We start from the raw sequence: 11,556 nt of genomic DNA, 5'->3' as shown, positions 1-11,556 counted from the left end.
TCTCCGGACCCCCTCCCACTCAGGTACGTGGCCTCGTACTGTTCCTCAAATAACAACCCAGTTCCCAATTCAAACTATTACCTCAAGCTGTCCCTTTGCTTGAAATATTCACCCACATAACCACTTAGTTAATTCCTATATCCCTTAATTCTTGGCTCAATTTTGACCTTTCAAGGATGCTTCCCCGGACTCCCTAATGCTATAATCTGCTCATCTCCTCACGCTCCGGATACCCTGAATCCCCTGCCTTACTTTATTTTTTAAAAACATAACATTTATCAACCTAAAACATTCCTATGTGTAGGCATTTCTGTTCATATTATTCATTAACTTTTCCTAAGCAGCTAGAAAAGTGCTTGTGATTTAGAAAGTGCTCTGTAAATATCTGTTGAATGGATGGATAACATATTTTCAAGAGGTATGCATTGAATTCGATGTTTTTCTCTCAAGCAAACCACAGGAGGCTTTCTTCCTTTGAAAAAATGTTTCCAACTCCCACCACATGACCTGTTTCACAATAAAGGGTCAACAGCTGAAACTTACCTAAAAGTCACGAGGAAACCAAGTAAGAGGAAACTGTCAAGAGAGCAAAGAGCACCGGAAGCGCTTCCTCTCATTTTTGGGGGTTGGGGGATAGGAGTCTGATGTTACCTCTCACCATCCCCGCGACCTTCAATTCTAGGCTCTTTCTCCAGTAAGCCCTTAATTTAAAGTTAAGGACCTTCTCCCAGTTGATGAGAATCTTGCAAATGAGACTTTTTGTTTGTTTGGGCAAGTGCAAGTTCTCTTGAAGTTTAGCTGCATCTCAAGTGTTCTTTCCTGACACAAATGGTCAAATTTCCCGGAGAAAGTTCTCCATCTATTCCATGTATGCTATGCTTCTTACAATAATACACCAGACAGAAGGAACTGTGGAAACAAATTCCCTCATTTTACCAATGAAAAAACCGAGGCCTTGACAGGAGGAAGGGTTAGTTCTTCTACTGGATTATATGTTGTCCTCTCCCCCACTGTCTCAAGATCCTCTTGTCCAGCCTTCTAATCCTTCTCAGGCAGGAGAGGGAGGGAGAACGCAGGGAAATGTGCTAAACACCAAGTCTGTGAGAATTACAGACACATGAGAAAAAGTTGGAGGAGAACCAGAGTCTCAGGACTCTGCTTAGGTTCAAATCCTAACTCTGTCTCCTACTTGCTGGGTGACCCTTTGTAGGTTACTTAACCTGAGTCTATTTCCTCATCTGTTAAATGGGAATAAATAATACACAAATATAGGGTTATTGTGAATATTACAAAAATAAAACATATGTACTTAGTAATAAAATCCTGTTAGTACAATTATTCTTGAGTGAGGCCACTCTGCATTGTTGCTAAAGTCTAAGTAAGTCAAGCTCAGAAAAGAAGTGCCGTTTTCATTCTCCCCATTAACCTTGGCTCTCTAATACCTGTATCAATTCTCTTTAGATCTCCTTAGTGTATGCTTTCAAGGTCTTGCTTTTCTGGCTGGGCGTGTAATTTTTTATCCACTCTCCCCTCTTGCCCATTTTGCTTTTATTTCTCACTGTGTAGAAGGTGGTGCCAGTGGTGTTTTCCAGGTCCATCCCCTTCAGTTGGAGAAGTTCATACACAGCTCACCCAACAGGTTCGGAGTAGACAGTTTTCCTTTGTTTCAAAACTCCACTAGATTCTGCAAGTGGTGATTTCCTCCTTCCTGGTTTAGGGACCACAAGAAGAGATTTAACTTTGATGAGTAACCTGATGCAGTCCAGAAAGAAAGCACTTGAGACGTGGAAAGTATTAAATTGTGCTATTTGGAAATATAAACTACCCAGACACATAAGGGACTCAAATCTGAAAATCAGATAATAAAGGGCCCCAGATTAAGTACAATGGATTAAGAAGCTTGATAGCTTTATTTTGCCTACATTTTGGGAATTTTGAGAGACTGCCCACATCTCTAAACCCATATACAACCTGAATTATTTTCTAATTTTGTTTTCTTTTTATGCTTGATCTTAGCCAAAAGGTGGAGAAACGATATCTAATTTTGTTTTCTTTTTATGTGAAAACATCACACAGTTTTTTATTTTCTCCAATATCTATTTGGTGACTTCAAGGGAATTATGAAAGGACTAAAATTTCACCCTCCACCTCAGCTACCTTTAGTCCCTGGCACTGCCTTTTAGCAGATTAGCTAAGAGATTGCCTCAGTTGAAAGTAGTACTCAGTTTTCTTTTAGGATGGTTTTGGGTGTTACTCTTGTGTATGACAAGAAAACTAAAGGTCAATGATATCTTGAATTCATGGAAAATGAAGAGTCTCTTCCTCCTACTCATCCTTTCCCTTATCCATCTCTACCTTCTCTTTTGAGGACTTCAAGAATTTTTTCTGAAGTCTCTGTCCTGGACACATCCAGGGACAGTAAGCAGCAGACAGAGCATCGTTTCTCTTTCACTCGGGATTCACTAGTTATTTTCAAGTACCATGTCTCCAGTTTACTCTTTATTGATCTTACCCCTTAAGAGTTTTTAATGGAGGTCAGTCAACTTCCTGAAACATGGTGTAGAACTTTGTACATTTTGGCTTAAGTGGACTTAAGGGTCAGAAGAGGACACACACCTTTCATTGTATTTTCAAATGATTAAGTAGTTAACATAAAATGTAAAGTTAAGAACCATTGAGTTGATACTGCAAAGAAAAGCTGATCTGTTTGTTTTAGCCTTAGCACCTAGGTTAATTAGACTAACTCTGTGGACACCCATTCATGTTCACTCATTGGCTTCTGAAAATACCATCTTCTGGATGCTCCACAGTCCTTGAAACACAGGCAATAGGAAGAAGGAAGGAGCAGAGTCCTTCTCTATCAGCAAGTGCCAGTCACTGGTAGTCATGCATGCAGCTCTCCACACCTTACTTGTCTGCACTATGGTACCTCCTATGCCAGCTCCAGGGCAGCCTAGAAGAGATTGTACCATTAATTCACCCAGGGAAGAAATTGCTACCTGGCTGGACTGGTTAATATTTTATCTATGCACCACTAAGTGAGAGCATGAAGTAAAACTGTAGTTTCCATACTAAACTCTTCTGGGTCCATGTGAATAAAGCAATTCTCTTTGTGGGAGAACAAAAATAGACGATAAGCATTTTCTCTCCCTTTTGTTGATATTGCTCTTGTGAAAGGTTCTGAGAAGTGGGGGATTTGTACTTTCATGCAAGAAGTGTTTGTAGAGTGCAAGCTCTGGGCCAGGACCTGGCACATAGTATAAATAGGGCAGGCATGCTCTCTGACCTCATGGGATTTCCAGTCAAGTGGGTGAGACATATATCAACAAACAAGCACCCAAGTGGGTTGAGCGCTCTTCGCTTTAACGGAATCCACCAACGTGGAGTTTGTATTATGGTTAAAATGTGTCTTAAATACGTCAACAATCCCTAACGCCAAAGTGGAGAAGTTAAAATGAAGGTCATATTTTGAAACAGAACCTTTAAAACCATCAAATTTTTAAGGAGAGTTATGAAAGACACAATATAGGAATTACAACATAAGGTGTTTTTCACTTAAGCTACTTTATCTAAATTGCTAAATTTAATCTCAGCTCAGCTTTTTACATTATTACATGTCTATAAAAACAAAATTTCAAAATAATAAAATAAGTTTTTTAAAAAGAAAAAAAATATGCTTATAAAATTATACCACTTTGAATCAGCGTATTTAAAATACTTTATTTTTTCTCCCATCACTTGACTCAATTGCTTGCATGGATCTTGTTTATTTCAAGATAGAATTAAAGCCTCATATAAGTCCAGTCATTTCTAAAATAGCAACTTCCCCTTCTGCCAAGTGATTTCATTTCCTATGATCTTTACTTCACACAAAAGAAATCCTAGAGATAAGTAATATATAATTGTTGTCATTTCGAAGACATCTTTTATTGTAAACATTGGCGTATGCAATCTCTAAATGGTTTTAGTATAAACCTAACAAAGAAAATAGGTGTATAAAACTTTGTTTTATAAGTTTAACAGAGAAAAAAATAATTACAAATAAATATTTGCATTTGATTTTTTTTTCGAAGACAGGCTGATCTTAAATATCCCAAGTCTATAATAAATACCGGTTTGCACAGCCAGTCTCTTTCTCCAATCCCATCCTTCAAACTCCATCTCAGAATCTCCATTGATTTTGGGGATAGAATTGGAAATGTTACTCATTTCTCTGTGTTATCTGCACAGTACTCTTTTTTTTAACACACGAAAGTGAATTGAATTATTATTCACAAAACCAGAAAGCTCTACAACTGAAATAAAAGCAGTTGGATGTAAACTTTAGGGGCTATATTGTGCCAATACACATTTACTTTATGATTGGTCAGCTTTTAAAAAGAAATATGGTTCTCCTACTCCAGGCAAAGTTCAATGTGACTTTAATGACAGGTGACATTTATTGTACACCTTCTATGTGCCTGGTCCCACTCCTGGCATTTTCTATACAGGCCCTCATTTAACTCTCCCTGTGATCCTATGGAACTGGTATTATTCCCATTTTACAGATAAGGAAACTAAGACTCAATGAGATTTAAAAAATTCAATGATCATTTGTCTAATAAGTGATGAAGCTAGGCTTGAAGGCAGGTTTGTCTTCCCCCAACACTTACACTGGGCATGGGTCAAAACCAATGCATTTAGCTGCTTGGTTCTCCAACTTGTCAAGACTTTGGAAAATGATTTTTCTTTAAAGAGTATGACATCTATAGCAGCATGGTTCAAGTTTGCTTGGTATTTTTACAAATTATTAACTCAAGAAATTTGAATTTAGAGATGGAACTGAAATGTCTTAGATCAGATTAAGTTCTTTATAGACATATACTCAGCAAAAAAGTAAGAATATGTTTTAAATCTTTCAGCTCACTCTGAGTTTTGTTGACTAAAATTTTAGGGGAAAGGTATTTTATATTTATGATATTAGCAGTAACAACATTATAAGGCAAACTCATTGATATATATAGCATTTGTCTATGGTTCTCTTAACCTCAGGGATGTCTGAGCTGAGACTAATTTCCTCAAAAGGAGAAAAAAATTCCAGGTTTAAGTTGAGACTTAACTACTGGATTAAGAAATGTGGTTCAGATTTAAGCAGCAGCATTATAATACCAAGATAGAATCAGCTTGTTCAAAGTCTCTTGATTAATAATCATGGGACAAGATTTAGGCCTAAGTTCATCTCACTTAAAAGCCATTCTGCTTTTTTATGTGAATACAACTTTGTTTGGATTTACAAAAACGCCCTAATTCTAAAACACATATATGAAGGAGGGTGGGTTCCCTAGGTGGTTCAAAAAGACATTCAGTTTTCTTGTGGGGAGTTTGATGGAAAAGGAAGAGTTTCTTATAGATGTAGAAAAAGTAAATGCCCATCTTTGTCTTGACTTTTCCTTGAGCTCTTTCCTTTCTTGGATGATAGCTTTGATCCCATGACTATGGTAAAAATCTCTGAATGTTCATTTATTAAGTGCTTCTCATGTTTCAGGAACTGGTAAGAACTTAAACAGCTTACTGGTTGATAGTCCCATAAAGTTTACATTCATCCCTAGTGGATAATAAAATATCATTTGTATTTATGTGCAGCTTTGTTAAACTTTTCACTTCATTCTGCTCTATTTAAAAGCAGCATTTTTTTTTCCAAATAGAATAATTAGCCCTTTTTTCTCTTTAACCCCATTTAGTCATTCTACTTCTGTGCAATGACTCAAAGGGTTACCGTTACAGAAGTGGTCACTTTGTTTTTGTTCACTATTACCTCTGATGAAGAGGGTCCGAGGACAGAATGCATCAAGGCTACATTGTGAGAAATGAACAACAGCAAAGAGGTTGGTTTGCCTTATTAATTAATGCTCCATTGTTTAAAAAAAGTGAGCATCTGGTTTAAATGGAACTCATTAGCTCAACCTCTAAGGTTGGTATCATGATGCAAGTGATACCCTGAGAGGAGGAGAGGAGATGAGGAGATGGAATTGGGATGGCAAGGAGGTGCCTATGTCAGCAGGACTCAGAAAAAAATACAAAGGCAACCCTGAGACGTTGAGAAGTTTGCAAATCGTCAGAACTCTGGGCATCTGTGTGGTGCCACTAGACTGCGTCCTGAGGATGAAGGACTGAACCAGTCCGTCAGGTTTGTCCATAGGAGAATATGTCCTTGCTGAACAAACCGATATTACTGAAGCAAAGAAGCGGTCAATTTTCTTTAAGATCTAGGTCTTGCCTACATATCTGGCTTCAACTTTTTCCTCTCCTCATTCCATACACTGTGTTTCATACAATGCTCAACAATGTCAAGGACCCAAATGGACCATGTTATCTTAATTCTCATTACCTTTTATTTGTTTTTTTCCTCCATAAGCAAGGCAGCCAGCCCTTCTCCCCACCCCACTGGTTTTACTTCTGCTCATTACCAATTTTAGGTCGTAGCTTTGAGGTTGTTTCTTTATAAATTCCTCAAAACTGTAGTTGCTTGTGTCACTACTAGTTCATATCTGGCAGCAGACTGCAAAATCTTTGAAATCAGAGATTATATCTTATTTACATAGTAATCACATCTCCTACTATGATATTTGGCATTAACATATAATCAACATATATTAAATAAATAAAAGAACAATCAAGTTCCTGAAATAGTAGAATTAAAAGCAAGAGGAACCCTAGCTGATTTGGCTCAGTGGATAGAGAGTCGGCCTGCAGACTATAGGGTACTGGGTTTGATTCCAGTCAAGGACACATGCTTGGGTTGTGGGCTCAATCCCCAGTAGAGGGTGTGCAGGAGGCAGCCCATCAATGATTCTCTCTCATCATTGATGTTTCTATCTCTCTCTCCCCCTCTCCCTTCCTCTCTGAAATCAATAAAAATGTATTTAATATTGTCAGGTCCCTAATGTTTCTTTCTTCTTCTGATAGACCAAACCCTTTAAGAATAAGTACTTTGTCTTATCCAGCTCTAGATTCCCACATTCCTGAGAAGTTACTTGATAAATATTTGTGAGACAGATGAAAAGGCACAGCTTTTATTCTGTTAAATATACATTAGAAAACCAAACCTTTGGAAAAGTTGTACTTTGTTCCTTGAGAGCAGAAACTTTCCAAAACTCTTAGAAAACAACTGCTCATAAAATGTGCCCCCAATAAAAGTGGTCAACTGGAGCATCTCCTCTCTCATCACAGCACACGTACTTTACATAAAGAAACCAATGTGCCATAAAAGAATAATCACCAATGAGCTTACTCTGACAGCTGGCAGATGGTTCTATGATAAAGTTATTTATTAAGTATGAAGGAATACAACTGACAATTGTATCAAACTGAGACGCTTCACTGTTTAAAAATATTTTAAAGCAAACATGCTTTTGAATGAAATTAAATTATTTTAAAGATCCAATAAAAGTTCAATCGTGCAGAAAATTAGATAAGAAATCAATGAGAGAAACCTGGTGACTCAGGTTTGTTCACAAAGAGTGACCGGAAAGCTCCAGGTTATGGAATTTCCTCTGACCTAATACAGGAATGAGCGGCACAGCTCTCGCTGTTGAGAGAATATAAAAAGCCAGGGGTACTCTTCATCCAGCACAAGTCCCTGAGGACAGCAGAGCTCACCAGCATCTAGGAGAAGAGCCCATAAGAAACCACCTTGCCGTAAACATGGCTTCCAAGCTGGCCGTCGCTCTCCTGGCAGCGTTCGTGCTTTCTGCAGCGCTGTGCGAAGGTAAGCACATCTTTCCGACCCAGTTTTCCTGGGTTTAAATGTGATGGTAAGATTATCCTTAATGCTTTGATTAAAAACAAACAAATATTTTTTTTGTGTGTTCAGGAATAGAAAATAATCTTTGCAGTCATTTAACAGCAATTAATTAAATTGAAGTTTTAAATTTTTTAGGCTGTATCTATATAACGATTAGAAAAGTATAGTGTTTGATTAATACATTCTGTTCTTATCACTTATACTCTGTAGTATGCATATATTTAATATAAATGTATAAGTTAGCCCTAACCGGTTTGGCTCAGTGGATAGAGCATTGGCCTGCGGACTGAAGTGTCCCAGGTTCCTGTCAGGGGCATGTACCTTGGTTGCGGCACATCCCCAGTAGGGGGTGTGCAGGAGGCAGCTGATTGATGTTACTTTCTCATCAATGTTTCTAACTTTCTATCCCTCTCCCTTCTTCTCTGTAAAAAAATCAATAAAAAATATTAAAATAAATAAATATAAGTTAGAGTGTATCTTATTGGGACCTACAGTTACCTATACTATAAATTAATATTGATCAAGATAACAGGTAATTTTACACCGTGTACTATTTTACTGAAAAGCTTCAGATAGCTATCAATTCCCGTTTGATTTAAGGGCACTCTGACCGAATATAGGTCTTCTTGGGATTCATTTTATGAAACAAATACATTTTAGAATGTTTATGACATATAGTTTCTTTATTTTTTCTCTCAAGCATTGAGGATTGTGTTAAGATATAAGACACTGCTGTGCAACTCACTTATATATTTCTATTAATTCTTTCTGAAGGCAATTTCCCTATTGGTGAATCTTAGTTTGCATACTACAAATAGCACTGTGGTATCACAGAGGATTATGAAATATCTAGTAGAAAAAAAAAAGTATCATAAAGATGTCAACATTGCGCAAAGACAACTCCAGTCTTTATGTAGAAAGATATCCAATGTTATGAGGAATGACTATTTTTAAAACTGAAGAAAAACTGATGTCAGAGGCAAGAAGAATATTCAGCCTTCATTTTCTGGAATGAGTTTGCAAAAGATGCGATGTTTGTAAAACACACAGTCACCAAGTTATCAGATTGGGATTAAAGAGGGAGTAGCTAACAGAACCCTCCCTGTTGTTGAAATCAATCTGATTGTCTTATTTTTTCCCACAGCTTCAGTTCTGCCGATAATAGAAACAGAACTTCGATGCCAGTGCATTGGTACGCACTCTACACCTTTCCACCCCATGCTTATCAGGGAACTGAGAGTGATTGAGAGTGGACCACACTGTGCAAATTCAGAAATCATGTAAGTGCTTTCAAAAGTGATTAGATATCTTACTTTAGCTAACCTAGAACTGAGGAAGGTGGAAGCATCCAACAAAGTTCTAGGTACTAAGAATAGAGTTGTGGGTTAAACAGAAGGACATATTCTGGATATGAATGGCATTTAAGTATGATAGCTTCCATGATTCATAGCTCTAAATGGCTTTTGACTTAGATTTCATGCCTGTACTTAAGGAACAATGACTTGTGTGGCAAAGGGGTATCTGAAACTGCTAAATGTCGATTTTAATCACCTCTCTCTCATTTCAGTGTAAAGTTTAAGAATGAAACATTGCTCTGCCTGGACCCCAAGGAACACTGGGTGCAGAAGGTTGTGCAGACATTTTTAGAGACGTAAGTTGTTGTTGTTGGTTTTAATTTAGATTCATTTGTCCTCAGATATACAGTCCAAAAGTCAGCCTATAAATTTCCTGCTGCTGCCAAAAATATTTATAGGTAGCTGCCTCTTTAATTCAAAATAAATAGCAGCAATAGAGAGTTGATTGTAACTCATGACTGGGAAGACCACACATCTCAGTGTGTCCAGGGGAGTCTGGGTTTATGCCTGGTCCCTGTGCCATTATTATGATTCTGTTTCAGTCTCAGAAGTGGCCTCCTTTGGAGGATGACTTATCTGGTCTTTCTTCTTATAGTTGAAAGTATAGAACATTTCTAACATATGACTATTTAAGACTACATTAGTTTCTGTATTAAGTATAAGGACCACACTTTACTCCTGTTAGAACACTGTTAACCCTTAAATTTTATTTATTTTCACCATTATTATGATTCTGTTTCAGTCTCAGAAGTGGCCTCCTTTGGAGGATGACTTATCTGGTCTTTCTTCTTATAGTTGAAAGTATAGAACATTTCTAACATATGACTATTTAAGACTACATTAGTTTCTGTATTAAGTATAAGGACCACACTTTACTCCTGTTATAACACTGTTAATCCTTAAATTTTATTTATTTTCAGAGCTGAGACAAAAGAGCCATGAAAAAAAAAAAAAAGCACTCTCCCCGGTTTCCAAGAATTCCTCAGTAAAGATGCCAATGAAACTTCAAATAAATCTACTTTAGTGCTTCACATACTGTGTGGGTCTGGTATAGAGTTGTCAGGTGAAATATAGGATGCTGGTTAGATTTGAATATTAGGTAAAACAATGAAGAGTTTCTTTCAATGTCCCATGCTATATCTAGAACGCACTTATTTAAAAAACAAAACAACTCATTGCTTACTATAAATTCAAACTTAGCTGGAAATCCTGTATTTTATTTTATTTTATTTTTTTTGAGGGAAGGTAAACCTTGCAATCTTAGTCTGCCAGCCAAGATCTGTGAGTTCCTTTTAACTGTGCCTTCTTTCTTCTTTATTCCTAACCTGGAGAAAAAGGACCAGTCACCATTTCACCTCAATGTGATGTGAGGACATGTGGGAGCAAGTCAATGTTTTCCATGGTCACATAAATTATTTTCAAGTGTAATTTATTCACTTATTTAATATTTATGTATTTACTTAAACATCAGCTAGAGTAATATTTGTGCATGAATTTGGAAAATGGGAAAGGAGCATTGTTGATAAGCGAGTATAATGATGGTTGTGAATTTATTTTAGATATTAAATAATATATTAGAGAACTATCTTGATCAAAGTTGATTTATTTTGATTGAGGTTGCTTGATTTAGCAAAATTAAAAACTAACAGAATATCCAGTTAAGCTGGAAATCCCACTTTTAATAGTCCTCATATTGTCCTGTCACTGTTGGCCTTGTGCTATTCTGTGTTGAATCACCAAATCCTGAGTTAGGACTCTCTTCGTCAAAACAGCAAAAATTCTTGCTGGTTAATACTTACTTATTATGTATGAATAGAATCTCGTAATTTAATTTAAATAGTTATGTTTTTAACTTTAAGATACTTTTATGTATTTTCAAAGGAAATGTTTTGTCTCTTGATTTGATGGTATGGAAACATAAATGCGACTGTAAACATAATAAAATTCATTGTCAAAATAATCAAGTGTTTGTATTTCTTTGGTCTTTTCAAGATCTATTGTTTTACATCTTCGGTTGTATGAAAAAATATTATTTAGAGAACATAAGTGCCTCCCCTAAACATTTTGTATACTGTGGTGGAAAATACAAACTTTTATTTGTAGAAAAACAGAACTGCTTTCCAGAGAAGGCTACAAACAGCAGCCTCTGAGAAATGATGAGGATTTTCTTGACCCTCCAGTGCAGAGGTCCTCAAACTTTTTAAACCGGGGGCCAGTTCACTGTCACTCAGACTTTCCACACATGCGCGCTGCGGGCCCGGGACGAATTGGCTGCTAAGCAGGACAGGCAGCGGCGGCAAAAACACCTGGTGGGCCGGATAAATGTTTTCGGAGGGCCACATGTGGCCCGAGGGCCATAGTTTGAGGACCCCTGCTCCAGTGTATTCCATTTTGCTGATAAGGCTGACTTCAGATTTT

General features: G+C 37.1%; 1 protein-coding gene across 1 annotated transcript; it reads left to right on the top strand.

The window, feature by feature from the left end:
* Positions 1–7,599: 7,599 nt before the first annotated feature.
* Positions 7,600–10,962, top strand: CXCL8 (chemokine (C-X-C motif) ligand 8). The gene is made up of 4 exons (XM_006770649.2): positions 7,600–7,747; positions 8,928–9,063; positions 9,351–9,434; positions 10,059–10,962. The coding sequence occupies exons 1-4, from the start codon at positions 7,684–7,686 to the stop codon at positions 10,078–10,080; spliced, it is 306 nt and encodes a 101-aa protein (XP_006770712.1). The 5' UTR covers positions 7,600–7,683; the 3' UTR covers positions 10,081–10,962.
* The last annotated feature ends 594 nt before the right edge of the window (positions 10,963–11,556 follow it).

Source organism: Myotis davidii, unplaced genomic scaffold (genome assembly GCF_000327345.1).
Source record: "Myotis davidii unplaced genomic scaffold, ASM32734v1 scaffold905, whole genome shotgun sequence".
In the NCBI taxonomy this organism is placed as follows: Eukaryota; Metazoa; Chordata; class Mammalia; order Chiroptera; family Vespertilionidae; genus Myotis; species Myotis davidii.
This window is presented reverse-complemented; position numbering and strand designations above follow the sequence as displayed.

Coding starts and splice junctions, on each gene's coding strand:
- CXCL8 (XM_006770649.2), top strand. CDS start 7,684: ATGGCTTCCAAGCTGGCCGTCGCTCTCCTGGCAGCGTTCGTGCTTTCT. Junction 7,748..8,927: donor TTCTGCAGCGCTGTGCGAAG/GTAAGCACATCT, acceptor TTTTTCCCACAG/CTTCAGTTCTGCCGATAATA. Junction 9,435..10,058: donor GTGCAGACATTTTTAGAGAC/GTAAGTTGTTGT, acceptor ATTTATTTTCAG/AGCTGAGACAAAAGAGCCAT.